Source organism: Embiotoca jacksoni, unplaced genomic scaffold, assembly GCF_022577435.1.
Source record: "Embiotoca jacksoni isolate LCO1_2020_lvr unplaced genomic scaffold, fEmbJac1.0.p SCAF_16, whole genome shotgun sequence".
NCBI lineage: Eukaryota > Metazoa > Chordata > Actinopteri > Embiotocidae > Embiotoca > Embiotoca jacksoni.
Window position 1 is genome coordinate 3,547,985 of NW_027185296.1, and position 24,922 is coordinate 3,572,906.

At 41.4% G+C, this 24,922-nt stretch overlaps 3 protein-coding genes across 3 annotated transcripts in view; 2 read left to right on the top strand and 1 right to left on the bottom strand.

The window, feature by feature from the left end:
- Positions 1-186: 186 nt before the first annotated feature.
- On the top strand, positions 187-12,323 carry mutyh (mutY DNA glycosylase). Its single transcript, XM_069151080.1, has 27 exons — positions 187-1,404; positions 2,158-2,226; positions 2,304-2,470; positions 2,653-2,849; positions 2,990-3,074; positions 3,241-3,360; positions 3,617-3,689; positions 3,931-4,060; positions 4,617-4,694; positions 4,775-4,856; positions 4,971-4,979; positions 5,066-5,070; positions 5,500-5,686; positions 6,256-6,386; positions 7,641-7,680; positions 7,769-7,842; positions 7,935-7,976; positions 8,065-8,136; positions 8,343-8,456; positions 8,581-8,678; positions 8,771-8,915; positions 9,036-9,123; positions 9,226-9,408; positions 9,723-9,868; positions 9,955-10,104; positions 11,119-11,169; positions 11,743-12,323. The coding sequence occupies exons 1-27, from the start codon at positions 1,205-1,207 to the stop codon at positions 11,887-11,889; spliced, it is 2,883 nt and encodes a 960-aa protein (XP_069007181.1). The 5' UTR covers positions 187-1,204; the 3' UTR covers positions 11,890-12,323.
- A 170-nt stretch (positions 12,324-12,493) lies between these two features.
- elovl8b (ELOVL fatty acid elongase 8b) lies at positions 12,494-18,043 on the top strand. Its single transcript, XM_069150287.1, has 8 exons — positions 12,494-12,751; positions 12,835-12,892; positions 14,636-14,823; positions 14,908-14,988; positions 15,156-15,212; positions 15,305-15,419; positions 16,012-16,139; positions 16,241-18,043. Exons 2-8 carry the CDS (start codon positions 12,835-12,837, stop codon positions 16,403-16,405), a joined length of 792 nt encoding a protein of 263 aa, XP_069006388.1. The 5' UTR covers positions 12,494-12,751; the 3' UTR covers positions 16,406-18,043.
- Positions 18,044-18,266: 223 nt separating this feature from the next.
- LOC138198706 (zinc finger protein GLIS1) overlaps positions 18,267-24,922 on the bottom strand; it is a 70,935-nt gene continuing 64,279 nt past the window's right edge. Inside the window, exons 9-11 of the mRNA XM_069150286.1 lie at positions 21,670-21,800; positions 19,664-19,819; positions 18,267-19,559 (exon numbers count right to left, since the gene is read on the bottom strand). Coding sequence (XP_069006387.1) covers positions 19,423-19,559; positions 19,664-19,819; positions 21,670-21,800 — 424 coding nt within the window. The 3' untranslated portion in view covers positions 18,267-19,422. The remainder of the gene's footprint in view (positions 19,560-19,663; positions 19,820-21,669; positions 21,801-24,922) is intronic.

A 24,922-nucleotide genomic window follows, 5' to 3' on the forward strand; every position in this document is an offset into this window, starting at 1 on the left:
CTTTGAGTATTTCCATTTGATGCTACTTCATATTTCCCACTTCAGAGGGAATTCTTGTATTTTTTTTTTTATTTTTTTTTTTTTTTTCCACTCCACTGCATTTATTTAACAGTTTAAATGTGGCTACTTATGGATTAGTGGATATTATAACAAGCTTTTTTATAATACAACACATTGTTGAAGATGGTTTCCATCTTGCGTCCAACCTGTCCGATAGGCTACTTTACCAAAAATTAATGATCTGATAAAAAGTTTAAAAAAAAAATAAAAAAAAAATTGAACACAGATTTCTGTATTAAAACTTCGATTTTTGCTTCTTTCCTCTTCCGGTAATCATCTGACAACTCCTCAGATTTATGTTCCTGTATCTAAAACTGGATACGAAGTTGTTCAAACCAGCTCCGCCTGCACCAGCTGCAACAGTAACAGACTGATTACATACTGATATTTTAATATTCATAATCTAATGATGTAATACCTTTTATAATAGTCGGTCAGAGGGACCAAACCATTATCTTTTAATGCTTAAAAACTACACGTACTTTGCTTGACATTGGATTTTTCATGCAGGACTTTTACTTGCAGTATTGGCAATTGCATACAAATGAAATTTACACTCAATCAAACAGAAGTTTGAGGCACTTTGCTCGAGTATTTCCTCAAGCATCACCATCAACATTTCAAAGGACCATTTCAAATTGGTCTCAAACACATGCTGTTATATCATGCTAAACATCTGGATATAATAATTGTTGAATAGAAATACAAACAGCCCCTTATAAGATTGTTTAAACTGGACTTTGAGAAAGGGCCCCTCCAACGGAAGTGCAATAAGATTTAAGTATTATTGCAGGAGTTTTTGTCTTGAACCTCAGCGGTGCAAATGCTCAAGAAATTGACATGCACCAAATTACCAAAAGCAAAATTGAAGTGCCACTCAAGTGAGCCGGCGGTGAGGCCGCGAGAGCGGGTACGGGCAGAGGTTGCTAGGCAACCCTCAACTCGCTGACGTAAACGAAACGCGGAAAGCGGACAGACGAGGAGCAAATGAAGCCGCGAGAAATGACCTTTTTTGGAAAAGAAAGTTCTTTGGTTTATTAGAAGCCTTTGGCTAACGACAGCCAGCAGTCTGGTTCTGGTTCTGGTTCTTCTCTGCTGCTTCAGTTGAAGTTCGCCGCCGCTAAGATCAGGCGAACTAAAAACGATGTCAACAGAGCGAGCGAACATCCGCACAGTCCTCGGTTTTCTTGGAGAATGGGACCGCGGTGACGGGACGTCCCGCGGCCGCATGTTGAACACGTTTGTGACTCAAAACGCCGGGAAGACGTTTTATGAACTGGAGCTGGAGCTCGCACAGGTTGCCAGCCTCTTCCTGGCTCGACTCGGCACATGGATGAGACTCACGTATCCTTCCTCCAGCTGTGGATTGAGTTTACGTCACTGTTTGAATCACGTGACAATTCAAACACGCCGCAGCCTTTTCTGTATTACTCACCTTTCTAAAGCACGATATTAGCAACTAAACATTTTTGATCGACACGTTATATATCTTATATTATATTCATTCATTCAATTCAACCTTTATCTTGACGACTCACTGACAGCATGACCTCACTTTCAATGATCTGGTTCAGAACAATAAATACACACAGATAAACAAGCAACAAAACAACACATTTCAAAACAACAAGTTTTAACAGCTTGGTGTTTTGTAACCACAGTTTTAAACTGATCGGGAGGTACGGTTGTGTTAAGTTTTAATGTTCATTGCTTCATTTATTCCAAGTGTGAGCAGCGCAGACACTAAAGGCATTTCTCCAAAATCCAGTATTTGCATGTGGGACTTTGAGCATCAGCTGTTCACTTATCGATATTTATATTTTATACAGAGCAAATTTAATTGCTTTTGTATAAGATGGCGCTGTATAAGTCAATTTAAACTAAATCGATACCCAAAATCATAGTCTTTGGTGTGTATTTATTTTCTCTGCATGAGCAGGGGGCTAATTATTATGATAGTGATAGTTACTTTTTCCTTATTCTTTGCTGTACACTGTATGTTTACATAAATACATTTTAGAAATAGGTCCAATTGGAGTCATGGTTTCCCTGCTCTGGGATGTCAGTGTAATCCACAGTCCTTCACTGAATGATCAGATACATGTCCGGGACACACTTGGGACTTCAGCTGAAAGCCATCGGGATTTTTCTGTCTTCTTCTACCCAGTGAGCGAGCTAAAATGCTGCATCATAAGCTGTAAACTGCTGTATCGTTTAAAAACAATTTTGTTCACGTTCCTCAGTGATCAGTACCTGACGGAGTTCCTGGAAGATGGAGGCGTCCTCACTCTCTTGGACATTTTGAGACACCCTAAGACCAAAGAGGATGACAAGGCTGAAGCCCTCCATTTACTACTCACGCTGTCAAATGCTGGTCGCAAGTACAAAGAGTTTGTCTGTGAAAGCCACGGTAAATTTCACACGTGAACAGCACAATATACAGTACGGCTTTATTTTAGCTGAATTTACATGATATACAGATCAGCTGTTTTTAAAACGATATACAAAAGAGGCTTCTTGCTGTCCTTTTTGTTTTTCTTGCTTTCTTTTTGCACTCTATTTTTTTTTTTCACTTTTTCTGCATTGTTGCAGGTGTGAAAGTCACAACAGAGTGCCTGGACATGTCAAACACAGAGGAAACCCAGGAGACAGCCCGGGCACTCCTCGAGTCCCTGTCCCACGGAAACCCTAAATATCAAGACCAAATCTACAAAGGCCTGATCGCCCTCATGGCTTGTGCCTCCCCGAAGGTCCATAAACTGGTGCTGCACACCTTACGCACCGTTCAGGTAAACCCACAAACCCACAGAGTCTACACAAAGCCACATGTTACTGCAAACACGTGCATTGAAACCTGGTCTGTCACACACTGGAATAGACTCAGATATTTCCTGTAAACAATAGCCTGGCTCCATTTATTCTGTCTCAGATGAAAATGAAAACAGCCCATCACGGCATTGTAGAGCCTCTGCTTGATCTGCTCAGGTCCCTGCACCTGGATGTCCAGGATGAAGGTCAGTAGATAAGATTCCTACTCGGGGCAAACTTTTATTTCTTTCTGGCCATAGTTGTTTTTTTTATGCTGAATCTTTTGCACGCTGTGAAATGGCAATGGGAAATTCCTACCCTGAAATAAATGACAAGCCTCAAATCTTCTCTCTCTGTCCATCTTTCTGACAGCTATTAATCTGATCGTAGACCTGACGTGTTATGATGTGAAGGCGTTGCTGCTCACTGGACTGGTGGCTCTGCTGAGGCCCGTTAAAGAAGAAGTACAGCAGCAGCGCCGGATCACAGAAGGTTACATTTTAGTCTGTTATAGCAGGCTTTGAGTAAAATTGCTCCTTAAGACAGATCAAGACGGGAAGCGAGACCACCTTACTATGTTTAAGAAAAGTTGTGTTTATAGATTAGATTTCTGCAGTGTCTGAGACAGATAAAAAACAAAATTGCACCAAACTCATCAATTCATGAGCTACAATTTTGTTAATGAGGCCTAATTTCTTACATTATCATTAAAACGTGTTTATCTTTGACATGCACATAATACCATCAGAAGCTGAGATGATCCTGATGACTGGATCTCTGCCTGTGTTTGTACAACAAGCTGCTGCCGCTAAAACTATAAGGTACGGACATTAATCACAGGTCACATGTCGCATACACATCAGACCGTATTACCTCAAAATATTGCATTGCTCTACTACACAATAAACAACAACAAAAAAATGTCAGAAAACCTGTTATGTTCATTTGGTAAAAAAAAAAAAAAAAAAAAAGATGAATCATGTTTTTATTGTATTTATTTTATGTTTTGACAGTTTTATCTGTTGTCTTACCATAATTATTTATTTTTCTGATGTGTTGAAGGTTGCTGGCTGAAAAGGATGAAGATCTTTCTCGGGAGCTTCTCTCGCTTCGAGTCATACAACATCTTCTGTACGCGATGGGCAACAGAGAGCACGTTGATGCTCAAGTACAAGCCAGCCTGGCTCTGGAGGTACGTACATGCTTTCATATGCCCATGCATCGCGCAAACACACACACACACACACACACACACACACACACACACACACACACACACACACACACACACACACACATGCGCACACACACATGCAAGTTTCCTTTTGAAATACAGTCTATGACGATTTCTAGACCACATGTGTGGTAACTATTTGGCACACATAAAAAAGCCACTGAGTGGCTTCTACTCTGAGATTTTAGAGATGATGCATATTTCCAAAAAAATGGACCACTTAGTAACAACAGTTCCAACTTATTCTGCAGTAAATGACACTGATTTGTGTTGGAGTAAATCCAATTGTTCTTCTCTTATGTAATATCAAACACTGAAACTATGACATATATAGAGGCGGGGATATCTTAAAAGTCGGACTGTACAGTATAACATCTGTGAGATTTGTCACTGTTTCTAATGTGTTTCTGCATCACTTAACTCCAAACACACATCCATCTGCAGACAGACACATACTGTTCATTCACACCGATGCTCCTCATAACTCTTCATGTCTGCTGTCATCTCTGTCTAGCACTTTGTCCAGTCGTTCCCAGCTATTGAGGAACACGTGCAGAGAGCCATGGGCAGTGCACTGTTTGCATCTTTCATGGTAAGATGTAATAATTTACAAAAATAACATAAAGTTCAAGCTGCTAAAAATCAGTCCCTTTCTCCTCTCTCTTTCTACAGAACAAATCTGACACTTTGTACATGAATATGGATAGGACACAAGCAGAAATCCTGCTGTCAAACCAGGTTAACATAACACAGGGTAATGATTGTTATCTGTTTCTTGCGAACGCTGGTCAAAAGTTTCTTATTTTTCTCCATTTCCTGTACTATGTGAGAATAATTTATTTGTTTCTTGTCAATCTTTGTTTTCCAGTTTTGCATGGTGACAAATCTGATGGTTGACCGGAGCAACAAATCATGCCAGAAATTTGTGATAATACTGTGTATGTTTTTTTGTTTTTTTTTAAGTAGGTGTAGGCTTTGATGTCTATTTTTTATTTGTTGAATAAAGAAGAGTTATACATTTGAATTTATGAATTTATATATAATAAATGCACTATTGTTTATGCCAAGCTTTTTCACTGAATTAAGACGTTTTGGTGGTAGTATGGTTTTGATCTATCACAGGGGAAAATATTCTGACGTTTCTTTTCTTATTATAATTTTCATTTTCGTTATTTTCAATGTTATAAAATTACCCTTGAATTCATGGTAGACATAATAAGGGTCCCTAATAATCAATATGAACATATACTTGCGCACAGAGAAACCTTTACATAATTTTCAATAAAACCCGCCCACCGGAAATGGCGTTACATATACGTCTTTAGTTTCCTAACAGCTCATTGGACGAGCAGCATCCGCCCGTCCCGAACGTGGCGGGAGCCCAAAAGTAAATCCAGGAGGTAAACAAGGCTGTCCCTGCTGTTCGGACAAAACTGAGCGAAGTCGCTGGAATAAGATTTTCGACTATGAGCAGGTTACGTTCAGTCATGCATAAAGGCAAGAGAGCCGGACTGGAGGTGGTAGAAACAACAAGCCCGAAGCGGAAGAGGTCAAAGACAGCTGTGAAAGGAGGTAGTCACCATGGTGATGTTACTTAATTTATCCACATCGATATGAAACAACATGCTTGTGTATCCTGCAGCCACCTCGAAATGTACATCTGGACTCTGACCAGTTTAAGGATTACACGCATCAATTGAGATGAACAAAACCAGCAGCGGTGCAACCTACACAACAGCCTCACAATAAATACTGCTGGGTTTTTTTTTTTTTTTTTTTTTTGCAGGGCAGTGTCAGAGCTGTGGTGAATTTTACAGCCACATAAATCACCACAGCAATGTTAAGATACATCCAACCTTTATCCAGTGGGCTCATGTATGATGGGAAGTTTCATACTTCTGCAGGGAATAACCTCTGAGTCTCTGCCAACTTCATTTCTCCACTTATAAAACAGTCACATACTTGAAAATGTTCATGTACGGCATACAAATCTGCCAACTGACACACTCCATGTAACCATCACAGAAAAATAAGAAATTTGACCCACAAAGGGGATTTGAAAAATATTTACTAGCTTGAGTTTCAGTGAAATTCCCTTTGTAAAGTGAAGCGTGTGTTTAGTTTGAGCGAGAATTGTGTTTTTGGTCTTTCAGAGGAAACCACAAATGGTTCCTCGCCATCTTCGTACCACACTTTCCCTGATCCTGCTGATGTCGTGCAGCTGCGCTCTCAACTCCTCAGCTGGTACGACAAGGACAAGAGAGAGCTGCCATGGAGGACTCTGGTAAAAAGAAACTATTTATTTTTACTGCTTCTGACATGAAAATGTGTCTTTATTTTAACACACATGCTTGTTTACAATAAATCCCATTCTATATGATTATACAAGTAATCTTGTTTCAGATATATGGTTACTGCAGCACACTAGAAAATGACTTATTTTGGGGGTAATTAGTATTTACATCTGTTGCCTTTTATATTGTCACACGGCGGAAAAATAAAGCAATAGAAATTGGTGAATACGTAGTCACTGTACCTGCAAAGATTAGTGATTTAGTCAATTGGTTGATTGACTGGAAATTTATCACCAACAATTGGTTGACCATTATGAGTAATTATTTTATCAAAAACTGCTAAATTTCTCTGATAGCAATTTCTTAAATTTAAATATATTCTGCTTTCATTAATCCCCCATGATAATAATCTGAATATTTTTTGGTTTTGGACTGTTGGTCGGGACAAAACAAGACGTTTTAGTCTGCACTTTGGGCTTTAGGAAACAATGGTCACCATGTTTCACCATTTTCCAACATTTTGAAGACCAAAGAGCAAATAAATTAACTGAGAAAAAAAAATCAACACATTATAAAAATAATCGTTACATGCAGTCCCGATAGTCAAAGTAATTATGTGGAAATTGGAAAAGATAAGTTTTCTTTTATCGAAACACTTGCAGGTGAGATGATATATCATCATTTATACAAATGAAGAATCAAGGACACGCGCTCATTTTATACTTTAAGGCTGCGTCCTTTCAGAATCAGTATCCCCGACATCAGGCAGCTGTTGACGCCTGAAGCGAGATGACCTCGGTCTGACAGGTACTGTTTATGTGAAGTTGCCGCTGGGCAAAGAGATAAGCAGCAGGATGCAAGCTACAAGGCTGAACTCCCATTAAAAGAGAATAAACTGCTTCTAACAAACAAGGACATGATGCCAAGCATATAATGTGTGTATATATATATATTGAAAATGTTACATATAAAATGTTATATATATGTTATATGTTATAAATATATACATGTGTGTATATATATATATATATATATATATATATATATATATAACATTTTCCATTATGATTATAATAGGGCGAAGCAGATAAGTGCTTATAGGCATAAATGCTTTATTATTATTACTTTAGTATCATTCAAAATGGTACTCTAAAAGGCCCTCATATCACAAACTCTTCACGCTCCTCATGTCAAGTTATATTTTTCACTAAACAATGTAAAAACAATACTGACTTCCTCTGCAGGCTGTGACCGAGTCGGACCTCAACATCAGGACGTATGCCGGTAAGAAAATGGATTCTTGACCGAATGCACATTTCTCTGTTTACTGCTTTGACTCTTTAAAGTGTCTGTTTTCCCTCCTGTTTTCCAGTGTGGGTTTCAGAAATAATGCTGCAACAGACTCAAGTTGCCACAGTGAAAGACTACTACAACCGCTGGATGAAGGTGTCATCCATCCTCTTGAGGCTTTGATTACTCTATAATCCTTGTTATGAAATGAAATGTGTCATTTAGACTCTCTGTTTCTTGTGCTCCAGAGGTGGTCCACTGTGCAGGACCTTGCAGCCGCTACGCTGGAGGTGATTACTTAAATCAGCGTATGTGGACGTGGTGAATGTGAAATGATGTTGCTTTCAAATGAAATCTGTTGATTTCACCGATGGGTAGGAGGTGAACCAGATGTGGGCGGGGCTTGGCTACTACTCCCGAGGCAAACGGCTGCATGAAGGGGCGCGGAAGGTCTGTACTGCGCTCGGCGACTCTGTTTTTCCTGCATCAGACATTTCTGTAGCTTTTCTCTGCAGTGTTGTCTGTTCTTCTTCATCACTCTCTCAGTGGCTCTGTGTTAAAAAAAAAAAAAAAGGATTACAAAGGAACCGATGTGTTGAAGTGATGCGTGTGAGCTGTTTTATGTGTCCTTTGAGTGTGTTACTGCTTTGGTTCAGGTGGTGTCGGAGCTGAAGGGACGGATGCCGCGGACAGTCGACAGCCTGCTGAAACAGTTGCCCGGAGTGGGACGCTACACTGCTGCAGCTGTGGGCTCTATTGCACTGGGGCAGGTTGGTCATGACACACAAATATCTGCACCACAGAAAACTCTGAGGTCATACCTGATCACTCTACTCATCTATCATCTATCTACCTCATTTATCACTGACTGGTGGTTTGATCTCTGTTGCCCAGGTTACTGGAGCTGTAGATGGCAATGTGATTCGGGTACTGTGTCGCATGAGGGCCATTGGAGCTGACTGCACAAGCCCTGCAGTGACAGAGGCCCTTTGGTGAGATCAGCCTCCAGATAAGTTTGAGAATGACAAGCTTGTGATGACTTAAAATAAATATGCTATCACTTCTATTTTCTGTTGGATTTCAGGAGTCTTGCCAATATGCTGGTGGATCCAGAGAGACCGGGAGACTTCAACCAGGCCATGATGGAGCTGGGAGCACGAGTGTGCACGCCTAAAGGACCGCTGTGCAGCCAGTGTCCCGTACAGGCTCACTGCCACTCTTATCGCAAGGTAGGTGTGATCTCAGGTGGTGCCAATAAGAAATAGCTACGGTTTGTGAACACAGAAGACTAACATAGATCAGGAAGGTCAGGATTTCTTCAGCCGATTTGACTTTGTCTGTCTGTGCAGGTTCATGTTGAGCAGGAGCAAAACTCCCTGAAGCTTTTAGGGAAGCTGGACAGGAAGACTTCACACCTGCCAGACATAGAAGACTGCAGTAAGTTTCCTGCCTCGGCGTCTCTCCCTCAGACATCTACAGTATATAGTCGTGATATTAAAGTACCTCTCTCTCTCTCTCTCTCTCTCTCCTTGCTCTCAGTGAACGGCGGGACATGTCCGCTGTGTCCTTCGGAGCCCTGGGACGAGAAGCTCGGTGTTCAGAACTTCCCGAAAAAGCCGGCGAAGAAGCCTCCCAGGGTGGAGCGAACTTTGACCTGTGTGCTGACCAGGCCTGGAGAGGAGGGAGAGGATGAGTACCTGCTCATACAGAGACCAAACAAAGGTCAGTGCCCGGCAGTGTTGCCAGTAGACTACGGGGACGATAATTAGACCAAAATTGTGTTTTTCTTCCTTCTGCTTGAATCACTGAGAAAACTGTGGATGTGAGGAGTGATTAACAGATCTGGAATCAGGCTGTAATCCTGGTAGACTTTTCAATCATTCTGCAGCTTTATTTTCTATCAGTGTTCATTGTGAAAGGGCTTATCTCTTAGTTTTGAATACAGAAAAACTAAAATGGGAGAAAGTACATCTATTTGGTGGGGCTGCATGAATACAGTCAATATATGTAAGAGGTTTGTCTGTGTGTATTTTCAGGTTTGCTGGCAGGCTTGTGGGAGTTTCCGAGTCTTTTGCTGGAGGAGGAGAACTCTGAGATGAAACAGAGGAAGGCGCTGTGTGGTGAAATCAGCAGAATACTGGGAACCACTTTGACTGAAAGTCTCCTGCAGTATCTGGGAGAGGTGAGCTTCATATCAATCTATCATCCACTTTTCTATGCAAATAAGCTGTTTCTGTAATTGTACCGTTTTTGATTGGTTGTTTGCAGGTGGTTCACATCTTCTCCCACATACACCAGACTTATGTGGTGTACAGTGTGTGCTTGAAGGAGGGTGACACACAAATACAGACCGAAAGCACACAGTGGCTCACCAAATGTGCGCTACAGGAAGCTGCCGTGTCCACAGGACTGAAAAAGGTGTGTTTCTTTCTGCATGCTGTTTGAGTGTGCGAATCCCTGCGGTGTAAATGAGGTTTGAAGTACCAGCAACACCAAGAGAGGACTTGATAATCACTTATAGAAAGATTTTGCAGCAGCGGCCTATTTGTCCAAACATACTGTGTATAGAGCTATTTGTTGAAATTGAAAGCCACTGAGGGGCTGCTGTTTCGGTACTGTAGTGACGCATGCTTTTAATCAAAACACCCTGTTTCCAAAACTAAATTCCATATTTATTATGCAGATGAATTCAGATCAACACTGGCTGATCTCCAGCATTGCCCACTGCCCTCAAACTGTTCCACAGAGACACAAAGCAAATAATCCAACAGAAATAAAAACATAGGGCACATTGCAGCGCACGATCAAAAATACTGAAAGCTTCCTCTTAAATCAGCCAAACCTGAGCTTCCTTAAATACGGACTCTCAAATACCCAAAAACGGAAGTACCACTTCGTGATCAGAGCAGAGTACACAAAAACGACACAAATATTCTGTACATGTATCAACACAAAAGTTATTGTGGTTTTTAGGTTGTCAGAAAATGTAGCTCAAGGCTGCAAATAATGAATATTTTCATTGTCCAATAATCTCTTGATTATTTTCTCAGTTAATCAATTAACTGTTTGGACTTTAAAATGTCAGAAAATGCTGACCAGTGTTTCACAAAGCCAAAGATTCAACCTAAAATATCATGTTTTGTCCTGACCAACCGTCCAAAACCAAAAAATATTCAGTTCATTATCACAAAAGACTAAAGGAGGCAAAATTTGTTCACTTTGAAGAAGCTGGAATCAGAGAATTTAATCTTTTCTCCTCATGAAAAAATGACTCAAAACGACAAATCAATAATCTAAATAGTTGGTGATGGATATTTTTTCAATCATCTCATCAATTAATCGACTAATCGTTCTAATGTAGTGTTGAGTCTGTTGTCGACGTGTTCATGTGAACGATCTAAGAGCGGTATCAACATGTTAACTCTCCTGCAGATTGTGAAGCTTTACGACTCTGTGGACAGTCCAAAGGAAAAAACCTCCAAGGTAAAAACTTCCAATATATTTTTAAGATCCTGTGATGGAGAAAAATCACTATGTTCAATATATTTACCATTCTCTATGTTGGAAAATGTACTTTACTCCGTGTATTGACAACAGTCTCTCCTCTGTCATGTGAATGTGTCTCACTCCCCGTCTGAGTGTGTTTCTTCCCCACCCGGACATGTCCCCTCCCCATCCGAAGGACACACTGTCCCACCAGCCAGCATAGGCTGATTTATTTACTGCAAACAAGCTCAGAATGTTCCAGACAGTGTACCCATCTGGAGGTGTTTTCGTCTGGTAGTGTCTTGTTCCCATGAAGATAAGCAGGAGTGCAGTTCTCATGCAAGGAGGGGAACCGAGGTATTAGAAGGGCGAGGAGATGAGAGATTGTTGTTCACGACCCAGCAGAGCTTTTGGAAGTGATGCTTGTGAACCCAAATGCATTTGGTCGAATAAACGGTTGCCTTTATTGTACCCGAGACCCCGGCTCTTGTGTCACAATAATTTACCTGACATCCTGTACAAATCATGTCACTTCTTCTGTAATCCCACACTAGTCTTTGCTTTTCTTAGGATGGACAAAGGCGAAAGCACAAGGGCTTAAAGACTGACAAGAAACTACAGACCTCGAACAAGCACAAACTGAGTGCAGCTAGCAGCGGAGGCAGACAGCAATCACTGCGCTCCTTCTTCAAGACCGTTAAAGAGGAGCACTGTTAGGGTCTCTGAGAGTCTGCATGGCTCTTTTCTATGCGTCTTATTGTCAGATCATCATTACGACAGCGTGTCCTATTATTACGGTACCATAGCCCCAGATTTTAAATGTTTAGACTTGTAGTGCATCAGCTGTGTGATTTTGTAGAAAATATTTTTGTAATTATTATGGACTGTATGATGTCACACTGCCTTTTAGAGTCCTGCAAACCTATGGCAGGATTTAAATTTGTTTTATGTCAGCCAACAACATTTTTTTTTTTACACCTAATGTGTAAACATAACTGTCATGTTTATTACCAAAATAAAAAAAAAAATAAAGGGTCGAGATTTATTTTCCAATCAAAACCCAGAGTATTGTTTCTCTATGGTTTTAAAAGAAGTTATATTTTCTTTTCAAAGTATGTATCTGTGCGAGAAATGCAGTATTTAAAATTTATTCCGACACGTAAGCAACAAATAAAAAAAAAATAGAAATCACATTGTCGGTTACATTTTGGGAGGAAACAGCGCGCCCGAGTGTCCCAGAGATGCAACCTGCCAAAGCGGGGGGGAACCCAGGAAGTGACCCAAATCGTCTCCGTAGTTTCTCCACTTAGGTTCAAAGTTACTCGCGTGGAAGAGGACTCCCCGTCGTAGCGGCGCACCGTGTTTATCCAGTCCGGTGAGCCGCCGTGACTCGGAGCGGCTCTGCTCCCCGTTGCGGCTGCTCGCTCCGGTCTCGCCTTCATTCATCAGTCGCCAGACGAGCCGCAGGCCGTGCTGCGAGTTGAACTTTACTCGGTTCTATTTGAACTAACAGTTAACAGACAAGTGTCCAAAGGTTTGTCCAAAGGTCGTCCAACGCTGTCGCTGAAACTGCGAGCAGGTTTGGTTTTTTTGTTGTTGTCCTTAACATTTGAGTGGTTTTCCTTTTCCTATAATGCTTTGTGAACGTCTGTGTGTTTTCAGATGGCTTCTGCATGGCAAACTGTCCTGTCCGTACACCAGAGGATAGTGGACAATGGAGGTATGATATGACGGCGATCCATTTTTATTTTTTTTATTTTGCATAGCTCTTCCTCTTGTAGAAGAGAATCGGCAGTTTCAGACAGCCTTTGTGTGTCTGTAAAGTGTGCGGAAGCTGCAGATGTACGCCTACTTGACCTCACAATGACTGCTCTGTGGCTTGCCACATGATTTGCCACCATGACGATTTTTTTTTTTAATGACATTATCTCGTTCCAGTCCTCTATAGTGTAGGTAAATCAAACTCGGGCCGAACAATGATCTTTATCTCAAGTGCACGTTAAAGAATATTTTTTGAAACCACATTTTGCTTACATGCTGCACACTTAATGTGAGCTGCGCAGGAGCAACTTTCACATACTGTGAAATCTTTGCATTTCTGTGCAGACTAAAAAGTACATTTATTTGTATAGCTCCTCATCCTGCTCCAGGCAACCCAAAGTGCACCACAGAAACACAATTAAACAAACAAACAAACAAAAAAGTTAAAACATGACAACTAAAACAGGAAAACCAAGGAGGATCAAAGTCTACAAAGAAAAGCTAAAAAAAACAAAAACAAAAAAAACCCATCATAATCATAAACATCAGCAAAAAAAAAAGAAAGAAATGAGAAAAAAAAGCAATTGGCTAAAAGCAGCTTCGCCAATTTTAGTTTTAGTCCTGAGAACAGCTAATAATCCCGACCCAGGAGACCTGAGCCGGCTGCAGGATTCATACTTCAAGATCAGGAAAGTATTTTGGACCTACGCCGTTAATTAATAGTATTTTGATTTTGATTCTTCCAGAAACTGGAAGCCGTTGAAGTGATCGGTGAACTGGAGTTTTATGCTGAGTTTATTTGGTTTCCGTTACAACCCCGGCAGCAGCTTTCTGAATCAGCTGAAACTGTTTGATTGGTGTCCTAGAGAGACCCGCGAACTCTCCTGTACAGCAGTCCAAATGCATGTACAAGTTTCTCTAGAAAGGGTTTTGACAACAAGTCTCCTTGCAATATTTTTGAGGTGGTAGAAGGTGAATTTTGTTATTGACTCTGTGACTTCTGAAATTCAGGCGTCGAAATAGCTGAGTTTTTTTTTTTTAACTTGATTTTTACTACTTAGTGACATACTAAACTCTATTTCTTTATTTCTTCCTTCTATTGTGCTGAATACAATCATTAAAATGTTATCCTCATTAAAGCACTATCCTGACACAGCTTTATAAATTAGTGTATCATCTGAATACACGTGGTATGAAACCGTGAAATATTTGAAGATATCAGTTGATGGAAACACATAAAGAATAAACTGCAGAGGTCCAAGAATCGATCCCTGTGGGACGCTACACGTTGTTGGGAGAAGGTCCGATGCATTGACACAAAATGGTCTCTGTCTTGGTGGGATTTGAACTAATTCAGGACTATGTCAGAGAGTTCAAACCAGTATTCAAGTCTGTCGGTCACTGTGATCAACTGCTTAAAATGCTGCGTTCAGATCTAACGACACAAGAACAGAGACTTTACCGGAGTCCGTGTTAAGATTGTCTTTAAAACCTCGATAAGAAAAAATCTCAGTATTGGGATGAGGTCTAAATCCAGACTGGAAATTGTCAGGATAGTTATGATCTGCCCAAAAGTTGTTACTTGTTTTGTTTTTTTTAACAGATAAAAACAGATCGGTGGAATTTCGTTGTAACCGAGGCAGCTCCTTAATTTGTCGATAATACTTAAAAGTCCCTGACAGAGCTCTATATTATCTTCCAGACAAGAGGACGGACCCGTGGCTGCTGGTCTACACCCCCGTCCAGGTGGCCCTCATCTTCCTGGTCTACCTGTTTGTGGTCTGGGCCGGCCCTCGTCTGATGAAACACAAAGAACCCGTTGACCTCAAATTTGTTCTCATTGTTTACAACTTCGCCATGGTCGGCCTGTCTGCATACATGTGCTACGAGGTGCGCGTGATCTGTTGCTTCCTCTTGAGAGATTCTTGTTTTTATAATATAAGTGGAGATACATGATTGCCTGAATGTTTTCAGTTCCTGGTCACATCCTGGGTCTCGAACTACAGCCTCCTCTGTCAGCCTGTAGATTACAGCAGCAGTCCGATGGCAATGAGGGTAAGAAAGCTTCTCACCGGCTCGTCACTGTGTCGCGTCTGTACGGACGTTTGATCCGTCGCACGCGTAACTGACGGTTAAACCAATCCTGCCAGGCAGCTGGCAGTGCGGTTCGAAACATATGCTCACCCTTTTTGAATCCTGATGATGTAGTTTCCTCCCTCCAGATGGCCAGAGTGTGCTGGTGGTTTTTCTTCTCGAAGGTCATCGAGCTCAGCGACACGGTGCGTAGGATTTCAGACGTCTTGCGTCGTCGTTGACGTTCGTCGGTGTCGTGACTGTGACCGTCCGCTCTGCTCCTCTCTTTTACCTGCAGCTCTTCTTCATCCTGAGGAAGAAGAACAGTCAGCTGACATTCCTTCATGTTTACCATCACGGCACCATGATCTTCAACTGGTGGGCGGGAGTCAAGTATGTGGCCGGAGGACAGTGTAAGTCAACTGCTGTAACATTTTCATGGAAACACTCACTGGCACTGCCAGGATTGTATTTCATAATATGTACAAGAATTGCCCGCCCACTTGCAAGTTACCCTAAAGGCGTAAGTTTATCCCTTTATGTTGAACATGTGGAAAGGCTTAGATAGTGCAAATGGGTCAAAGCTATTTAAGGGTTCCTGTATGAGTTTATGATGAGGTGTTTGATGTTTAGAGCAGACCGAGGCGCTTTTGTATAGCCTGTTTTTTTTTATTAGTTTTTTTTTATTGCTGTATACCTGTGATATGTGTATATACCACCTCCTCACCTAGTGTAGGTCATCTTAATTCAAATATTTCAAAAAAAATGCATGATTTATTAAAAATAAACATAACTTCTACCAATCATCTAAACCTATTTAATTTGGTTGCTCTATTCTTAAACCTTACTAAGGAAGAAAGCATGTGTAAAAATATTCCAGTATGATAAACATGATACACAAATTAAGATTTTAAGTAGGCCTATTTAAACCACCTTTTATTTATATTTCAATACCTTTTAAAATGTTTACGAACTGTTGTTTTGGCATTCCTCTGTTCCCGGCAGCGTTCTTCATCGGCCTGGTCAACAGCTTCGTTCACATTGTGATGTACTCGTATTATGGCCTCGCTGCGATTGGCCCTCACATGCAGAAGTACCTGTGGTGGAAACGATACCTGACGTCTCTGCAACTGGTGAGCGCCTCGAGCTCTGTATGACGGGTATTACACATGTACACAAACAATGTCTTCATGTCATAAAGTCTCATCTGAGCTCTTGTCGGCTGCCTCTCCAGCTGCAGTTCCTGCTCTTCCTGCTGCACACGGGCTATAACCTTTTCACTGAGTGCGACTTCCCCGACTCCATGAACGTGGTGGTGTTTGGTTACTGCGTCACCCTCATCATCCTCTTCAGTAACTTCTACTATCAGAGCTATCTCAACAGGAAGAAGCAGAAATAAGGAGGGACTTTTCAGTGAGTTTTATGTCTGCAGTACTCACCAGTGTCCACTAGAGGGCAGAACATGCCCGCAGTCTGAAGGTGTTTCTCAGGGTGCTCTTCATCATCTCAACAGTCGGACTCAGTCATTGAATACTTGACACATACAACTAATGTGAACAATTTGAATTTCTCACAGGAACAGGAATATATATAACGACATAGAATTTAAATCATTCATATTTGTATTATAATTTCTCAACGTGAATAATTTCATAAAAAAAAATTGAATCTGAATCACATCATTTAATTTGTACTATTTAACAAAATTAATAACATTAACATTAAATAATACATTTAATTTATTAGCTGAAAACTGGATATAATATGATGAAACCACATTTATTTGTACCAAAACTGTACTTGTTTTTGTTCCTCGTGGAAAATTCATCCCTGCCCATATTTCCACATTCAGCTCTCACAATTCAAATTTTGTTCTTGAAATTCGTTTTGTGTCTCAGACATCCGGATCTTTGAAGGAATAGCGTTTGAGTATGAAAAGTACTGCGGTTGCTCATAAATAGCCTACATAAGGCACTCTTAGGGTTAGTAATTGAAGCAGAAGTGGTTTGGACAGATTTCGGAAGACAAAGCGACACTGGAGGGATAATTCTTTCAAATTTGACAGGAGCAGATGAGCTGAAAGAGTTTGCAGGGAAAGGGACACTTTGTGTGCACAGGAGGCCTTCGTTGAACTGGATGCTGAAAAATACTAATTAGATTGAGACTTGTATTACTGTTAATAAGAAATTAGTATTTTCTGGATTTATAGAACCAAGGGCTGAAAGTTGTATAAAAATGACTGAATCATAAATGTGACAGAGCTAAATAAGTCTGCGAGTGCAACATAGAAGAGAGGCCACATCTTCTGGAGAAAACAAGAGCTTTAGTCTCTAAAATTGGTAATAGCTGGATTGTAGAGTCCTTTGAGACCAATAAAGTGCAGACCATTTACTTCAATAGGACTACATTTCCCATAAACCCTGTCACTTTTTGTTTTTTTTCCCCCAGTCAACTGGCATGTAGTTATTTTTTTTATTATGGAAGTCTTGCCAACAGTAAATGAGGAATTATTTTTGTTGATGAATAAGTTTTGTTTGGAAGACTTACTTCAGCAGAGAGTCTAGCGTAGCCTACGTTTTTTCATTTAATCATTTTTTTTTTAATCTTGCAAAATTGTAAGCTCCTGCAAATATCGCAGAGAATGCATGAATGTAAATGTCATGTAATTTCAAGATGGCAATTTGCTGGATGGACTGAGAAGTGATATGGACACAACAACAAAGGGATGATTCTCCCTAATTTGCCCGGTGCAGATAGGCAGAACGACCTGGACAAGGTTGCAGGGAAGGCGACGCCTTGCTCTGTTGCCAGCAGCTTAGGTATCGAGTGAATGAAGATGAGAAATGAACAGTTTTCAAAGTGTGTTGGGGAACATTATTTATGGAACCTTCGTCAGAGAACATTCAAGAACTGAATTTTAATTGTGATAACGGAACGTGAAGAGTTGACTTTAGAGAGAGTTAGGACAAATAAATTCCAATTTAATGGCATTAAATGAATTAATTCAAAAAGTTTCAATAAATAACATTTCAGATTACGCTCTTCAGATTCATCTTTTCAATGCAGTTATTAGTTAGTTAAGGTTAAATAGTACAAATGTAATTATATAATTTAAATTACATTTTTTTTTAATTTAATTATTGTTAATTTAATTAATTTGAGAAATTCAAATTCAAATGGACATATTCAAATTCAGTTTGTAGTGACATGTTCATGCCCATATCAGTCATTTCATTGTTAAAAAAAAGAGAGCTTGCACGATCATTCAATTATTTATTTCTTAAATTGAGAAATGACAAACATTCAAATGATTGCTGTAAACAAACTGTACATTTTATACATATAATAATAAAATAGGTTGGTTTCTCTGCATTCTTGCAGGATTAATGAGGCTGAACCCTCCTCTGGAGATAAATCCAAAAGAAAAAAAAAGAAAAAACACTTAACAAAATGCAGAAATGCAAACTTTTTTTTCCCACTGCTAAAACATCACAGCAAAATTATATATTCTTTTCTCCACTTCATTCTAAAATAGATTGAAAGATGTAAATTAGAGAGAAAAGACACAAAGAGGAGGGAGAGGACATTTTAAAGTGTGTTCAGGAGTTTTGTGGTGCATTATGTAGAGCAGGTATGAGCTGCGTCTGACTGACGGTTTGACTTTTAGCACTAAATGTGAAATTCTCTGTACATAAAGAATTCTTGGACAATAAAACTGATTGTGAATCTGAGAAGGATCGTTGATGTTTCAGATGTTTTAAAATACCATTCTTCAGCTTTCTTCTTCACGTTCATGTAATTTCTGTGACTCGCATCGTTCCCTCATTTAAAGAAAGAGAAATCTGTATCGGACAGTCAAAACCAGATCAAATACTGGATTTTTTTTTTTTTTTTTAAACTTCCTCTATAAATACTGAAAATCCCCCAACCCAGGGTGATGGACCAATCACATTTTAAAGTCTCAAGGTAACCTGGAAAACTGTAGAAAGTTTCCTCCACAGTCACAGAAGTAGTCATGACCTAATTTATTTTCATGTGTAAAATTGGTGGATTGCCCCTTTAACATAATATGAAAGCAAAAAAAAAAAATACTGGGGCCAAATTGATGACTGCTGGATTTATTTGTACTTAACATTTTTTTTTGTAATAAAATAATCATAATTGAAAAAGGTTAGGAGCTGCAGTTCTAGGCCACTTCGTTATTTCCATTCAGACAGTGTCTCTTATGTGTCAAAGTTACATTGTGCTGCTGCTTTACATCAGTGAGTCGGAGGAACCCATTGACAATGAGACCTGTATTGTTCTGAGCAGAGCTGAAGATGAGCTGATCTGAGTGTGTGGAGGTGCCTGTGGAAGCAATAGGACTGCAGAGTAGTAGAGACGGGGTGTTCCAGCGTGTCCTGCTCCAGTGTTGCTCTATGTCTCTGTGTAGACGGAGGACATGTGGCTCAAGCTGCGGTCGAAGCTGCCCACCTGGAAGAAGATGCTCTCCTCGGGGCTGGACGAGAACTGGCACCCTGCGCCTGCCTGCAGCTCCTGGGTCAAGCTGAAGCCTGGAGCCGAGAGGAGGAAGCGCAGTTGGTTTCGCGCCGTGACCAAATCACCCGTGATGGTTTACGATTCTGGTACGCGTGCCGATTAGTGAAAGTGTCCTCACCTGCAGAGCCAGTGTTGCTGGTCGACATATGGAAGCCATTGTGCTGATGGGAGGCGTAGGCGTGGGAATCTCCTGGGACGTGGACACCGCCGGCCGTCTGCTCCATCCTGTAGGAGTCTCCAAAATGGAAGCAGCTCTGAAAGCTGCCTTGGTATTCTAGGAAATGAGGGACGACGAGGAGGAGAAAAATAGAAGCCACACTTGATCAGCTGCCACCAGCCTCTATGGGTGATTGTTTCTAAGGTCAGTAAGCGCCCGCTCCATCTGGCTGAAACTTAATGTGGATCCCAAATTATGACAATGCTATATTTGTGCTTGTTCTAAGTCTGCCAGCCTCGCAGTATGTAGCGTTTGTCCCCATCGTCTCAGTTGTACTCTTGAATCAACCGCAGGAGTCATCATAATGGGAAAGCAGCCTTTCCTGGAGCGCCTTTGCGCAACTCCCTGACCACAGCGCGGTTACAGAGACGTCCATGTGTAGATCTTTACAGGGAAAACAGTGTTTAAGGCATTAGGAACGGTTCGGGAGTGACAGCTGAGCCTGCTGTGTTAGGGATGCTGAGAGACAGCTGAACACATGAGCCAGCGTTTTGTTGGATAATTCAGAGCAGGGAAAAGGCTTCCGGCATGTGGTTTTCCCCACTCTGTCTCTACGACTCTAATCTCTCTATGTGCCCTAAAAACACTCCGACAGGGCCACAGGGCAGTATCGCTGCTCTCAGAGACTGCTTCCTCTCGCTGAGGCCTTTCATGTGGGTCTGGTGGTCCAGTAAGCATTTGAAAAAGAACACACGGGTGTTCAGAATTTATTTATATTCAAGAGATCTGGCACAGAAGGTCCGGTCGTAGGAAGTTATGTAAAAGTAACCGACAGACTTCATGTTACTGAATCACCTGCCACAGGAAAAAGACGGAGGTGGGGAACAGTTTTTTGGGGTTTTTTTTCCTCAGACGACCTGACGTGAACGGCCACACACGAGGCAACTGATTTGAAACATGAAACTCGACCGTGTTGAATTATGTTTAACTACTCAAAACTGGAGTGGAACCATAGACCGTATATAAAAGTGGAATGTAGATTCCGGGTCTGAAAAATTAGGCCAATGTGGAAATGTCTTAAACTGCAATATCACCGAGGGTCACTAGCTGTTGGCTCTAAAAAGGCTCCGGCTCCGTGGACTCCCAGTCAACTTCACTCGTGGAACATTTTTTTATTGACTTTGTATTTCATAAGTCATTATGGTGTCATTTGCTGAAGTCCCTCCTTCTTATTAGTTTTCTGGTGGTCCACCAGAAAATAATCCAGTAATTAATTCCATATAAGATCTCAAAAAGCTGTATGTTTGGGGGCATGTTTGTTTAATTGACAGGCCTGTGGTGCAGTCAGGTTTCCGTTGTAGGTGGGCAGGGCGCATTGTTGTACAGCAGTTCACAAACCTATAGCGGATATTTGACTGCCGTCAATCAAACAGCCACACCCCCAAAAATGACGCTTTTTGAGGCCTTATATTTATATTTAATTAATGATGGGACTATTTTCAGAAAACTAATAAGAAGGAGTGACTTTAGCGAATGACACTATAATGACTTGTGGAAAAAAAAACCTATGGAGCCAGAGGCTTTTTGGTGCTAACCCCTAGAGGCCCTCGGTGGTATTGAAGTTTTAGGCACCTTTGCATTGGCTTCGCTTTACAAACCTGGAAGCTACGTCCACTTTTATATACAGTCTGTGGACGTTAGATAGCAGAATGACACGAGTCATAGTCATTCGCCTCAAGATTCCTTAACATAATGCTCCCTTTTGTTGATTTTCTTTAGGGGTCGTTCTGTTTTCCTTTGAGGACGTTGCAGGTCAGGTTGATATGTTCTTGGGACCGGTTCTGGCCCTCAGGCCACATTTTGCCTATGTATGTTTTAGGATATTAAATTGAAACACCAATTTAAATTCAAGCCAAAACACATTTCCTGAAACCAGCTGCAGCCAGAAGTCTTTGGGTTAGTCTTACCATCGTTGGCAGACTGATGATGGTGATAGTGAGCGTAGGTCTTATGCTGAGGGAGGACATGCTGTTTCTCCAGTGGAGGAGGAGGCGTCCCCGTCCCCTTCATCCCAGGGGACAGGAGGGGACCCGACACCCTGCGGGAGAAACGGAGAGGATGGGTAAAACATGAATTCGAAGATCTCAATTTTTACACACACACGCACACACACACACACACACACACACACACAGAGGCTTTGTGGCTTGGAGAGGGAAACAAAAAAAGCACAATTGTGCTTACATATATGATTTTTAGGAAGGAATATTACATGTAAATGTTTGGGACTTTAGCATTTGCAGATGATGATTTAAATAAAGATTTGACTTTGGACATATTTAACAGAAGCGGCACATCACAGTCAGGGATGTCATCTCAAACTTAACTGCACTGTGCTAGGTTTGGCAAATATTTAAATAGAGCGATTTTTCTTCGGTCTCAGCATCTATGAGCTAAACTGTTTGCTGGGAAAACCACAATCACGTGATTAAAGAAATCAAAGCAAAGCGGAAAAGCTTTTTTTGTGTGTGTGTGTGTGATTACTGCTGATGAAGTTTGCGACAGACTCGAGTCATTTTCCCAGTCACCAAATATCTTCACGCTGCGATCACTTTCATTTCCGTGTTATTGTGTTGAGTGGGAGGAATGAGATCGACCACAAACACCATCCCCGCACGATATCGTTTGTAGCGTTTCATTAATGTGCCGTCATTCTGCGTTTGAAGAATATTTCTCTTACTTCGCTGTACTTTCGCAATTTTCTCCTCTCCTTAAGAAATTCTTAAGCCTCTTAAAAGTCCTCCTCCCTGCACCGAAACAGGTTTTTTTTTTTTCCTTAGGAGCTCTATTAAGGGTCAGGGTGCTTTGTGAATAACTTTTATCTTTACAAGGATCTATTCCGAACTTTAAGGGGAAATTCTTAGAAAACGTCACGACTCCAAAGAATTTTCTTAGAATTTACCCACGAGGAGGAACTTTTAGTCTCAGGAATCTTTGTGAATATGGCCGCCGGGTTCTACGCAGATACGAGTTGAAGAAACCACAATGACTCTTAATTTCAGGTTATTGTACACTAATGAAAACATAATTCTAAATATTATGTTGTATTTCTTTTAACAGATCCATCTCAATCCTTCATACTGATCCTTTAATGCCACCTAATAATATTTCCTTACCAAATACAACATGTCACTGGTCTGAATTGAATGTTTTGACTACACAGGAATATTTGGAAAATATGCTTATTCTCTTTCTTGCTCAGACTTAGATAACAAGATCTATACCACCATCTAGGTATCAGTTGAAAGGTAGCAAAAATATCCCTACCATCAACCAATTACCCCGCTGTTCACTTCCTCTATACAAAAACACAACAACCCAAATGCAAAACGGAATGAACAAATGCGATATAAGTTGTAAACTATTGATGCTGGAAGGCACATTTTTACCTCCAGCTGCTTCCCCATTTCCAGACTGTATACTCAGCTGAGCCAACTAGCTGTGGGATCAGTTCTGTCATCTAATTCGGCAAAACGCAAACTGTTCCTTTAACGTAAAGACTGCGGCGGCACGAGTTTAAGTAAACATTGACCGATATTTAACACGTGCCTTCATCACACCGTGGTAATAAAAGAATCCAGAGGCGGTTAGAAAGCATGTCTGGTATTTTTTTTTTTTTCAGACAAGTCGCCTTAAATGTTAAAATGTGAAAGTTTGCACAAAACTCAAAATGCCCCGATTTAACGACTTAATGCCGCACACTCGACATTAACTTAATGAAACGGCAATCTGGTCCGAATCCAGACTGATACGCAACAGGCCTGCCTTTTAAAAATGGAGCCGGCCAATCACCTCCCCAAATATTCGGCAGCTACTTATGACTGCATATCAGGAATGCCAACACATAAACTGCTGCTGTGTTACTACGTGCTGCCTGCGCTGCGGAGGCATATGGTTTGCACTAAGTGCTATATGAACGTGATGACAGAGTGTTGCCGGAGGGCAGCCGAGCCCTCAGATGACTGCGCGCTGCCGGCCCGGCTGGAGCCGGCCCGTATGACCTACTGCTCCATGCATGAGGGACGCTCCACCCAGCACTCAGGAGCTGGCAGTGGCTCTGCGCAGGGCATTTGGCAGAGAGCGGCCGGTGGAGGGAGACGGTAAACGATGTCGAACGAAAGTGCAAGGAGCTGGAGAGCTTTCGTGCCAACGCCGAATTTATTTGACATTTTACCTCGCTGCGGCGCGCAGCTCCGGGCGTCCCGAGTGTTTTGTGCCTTCATCGACAGAGGTCGTCGTAAAACTGTATGTGAAGAATCCTCTGCGGGATCGTTTCTGTGACGGAGGTCGCGTTTTGGGCCCGCTGTCTTGTCTGCCTCGTATAACACGCAAGTGGACCCCATGAAATGTGGCGGACAAACAGACCTCGAGCCAGTGAGCGCGAAGGGACTCACTTCTTGTTTTACTCGACTCCACTGCATTTTTAGGGCTAAACACTGCGCCATTTACTGCACGTTCATTTGACAGCTGTTACGTCACCGTTTTTACCGACAAAGCTTGATGAGTTTATAAATATAGACTTTTATCGATTAGACCTGAATTCGTCAGTGTCGTCATAAGTGACCATATTTGGATGCGCTGGGGGGGGGGGGGCTGCTGAGTTGACTCGATCCGATTAGGACCCCGACGGCGCTACGCCCCCACCCCGCCTATAGCGGGAAACCTGACCGCACCGCAGCCCTGTGAATCAAACACGCGCACCACGAAACTACTTTTGGAGGCCTAATTAATTACGCCATTATTTTCAGATGGGCCGCCAGAAAACTAATAAGAAGGAGGGATTTTCGTAAACAACGCCATTGTGGCTTGTGGAAAAAAAATGATTGATTTTGTATTTCATGAGAGAAGTTAAATGGGAGTCTGCGGGCCCAGTAGTTTTTTTTTTAGAGCCAACCCCTAGTGGCCCTCGGTGGTATTGCACTTTATGGCACTTCCGCGTGGACTTCATTTTCAGGCCTGGAAGCTACATCCACTTTTAAATAGGCTATAGTCTATGACCTCAATCAGCCAATACGTTAATAATTATATAACAGAGGGGCTTTACCTTCATTACCCTAAATGAGCACTCGAAATAACCTGGAAAGGAGCATTTTCTCGATGGTGAGGCGTTACTACTTGAGTTCTCAAAACTACCTCAACCCCGGCGCTTGGAAACGAATG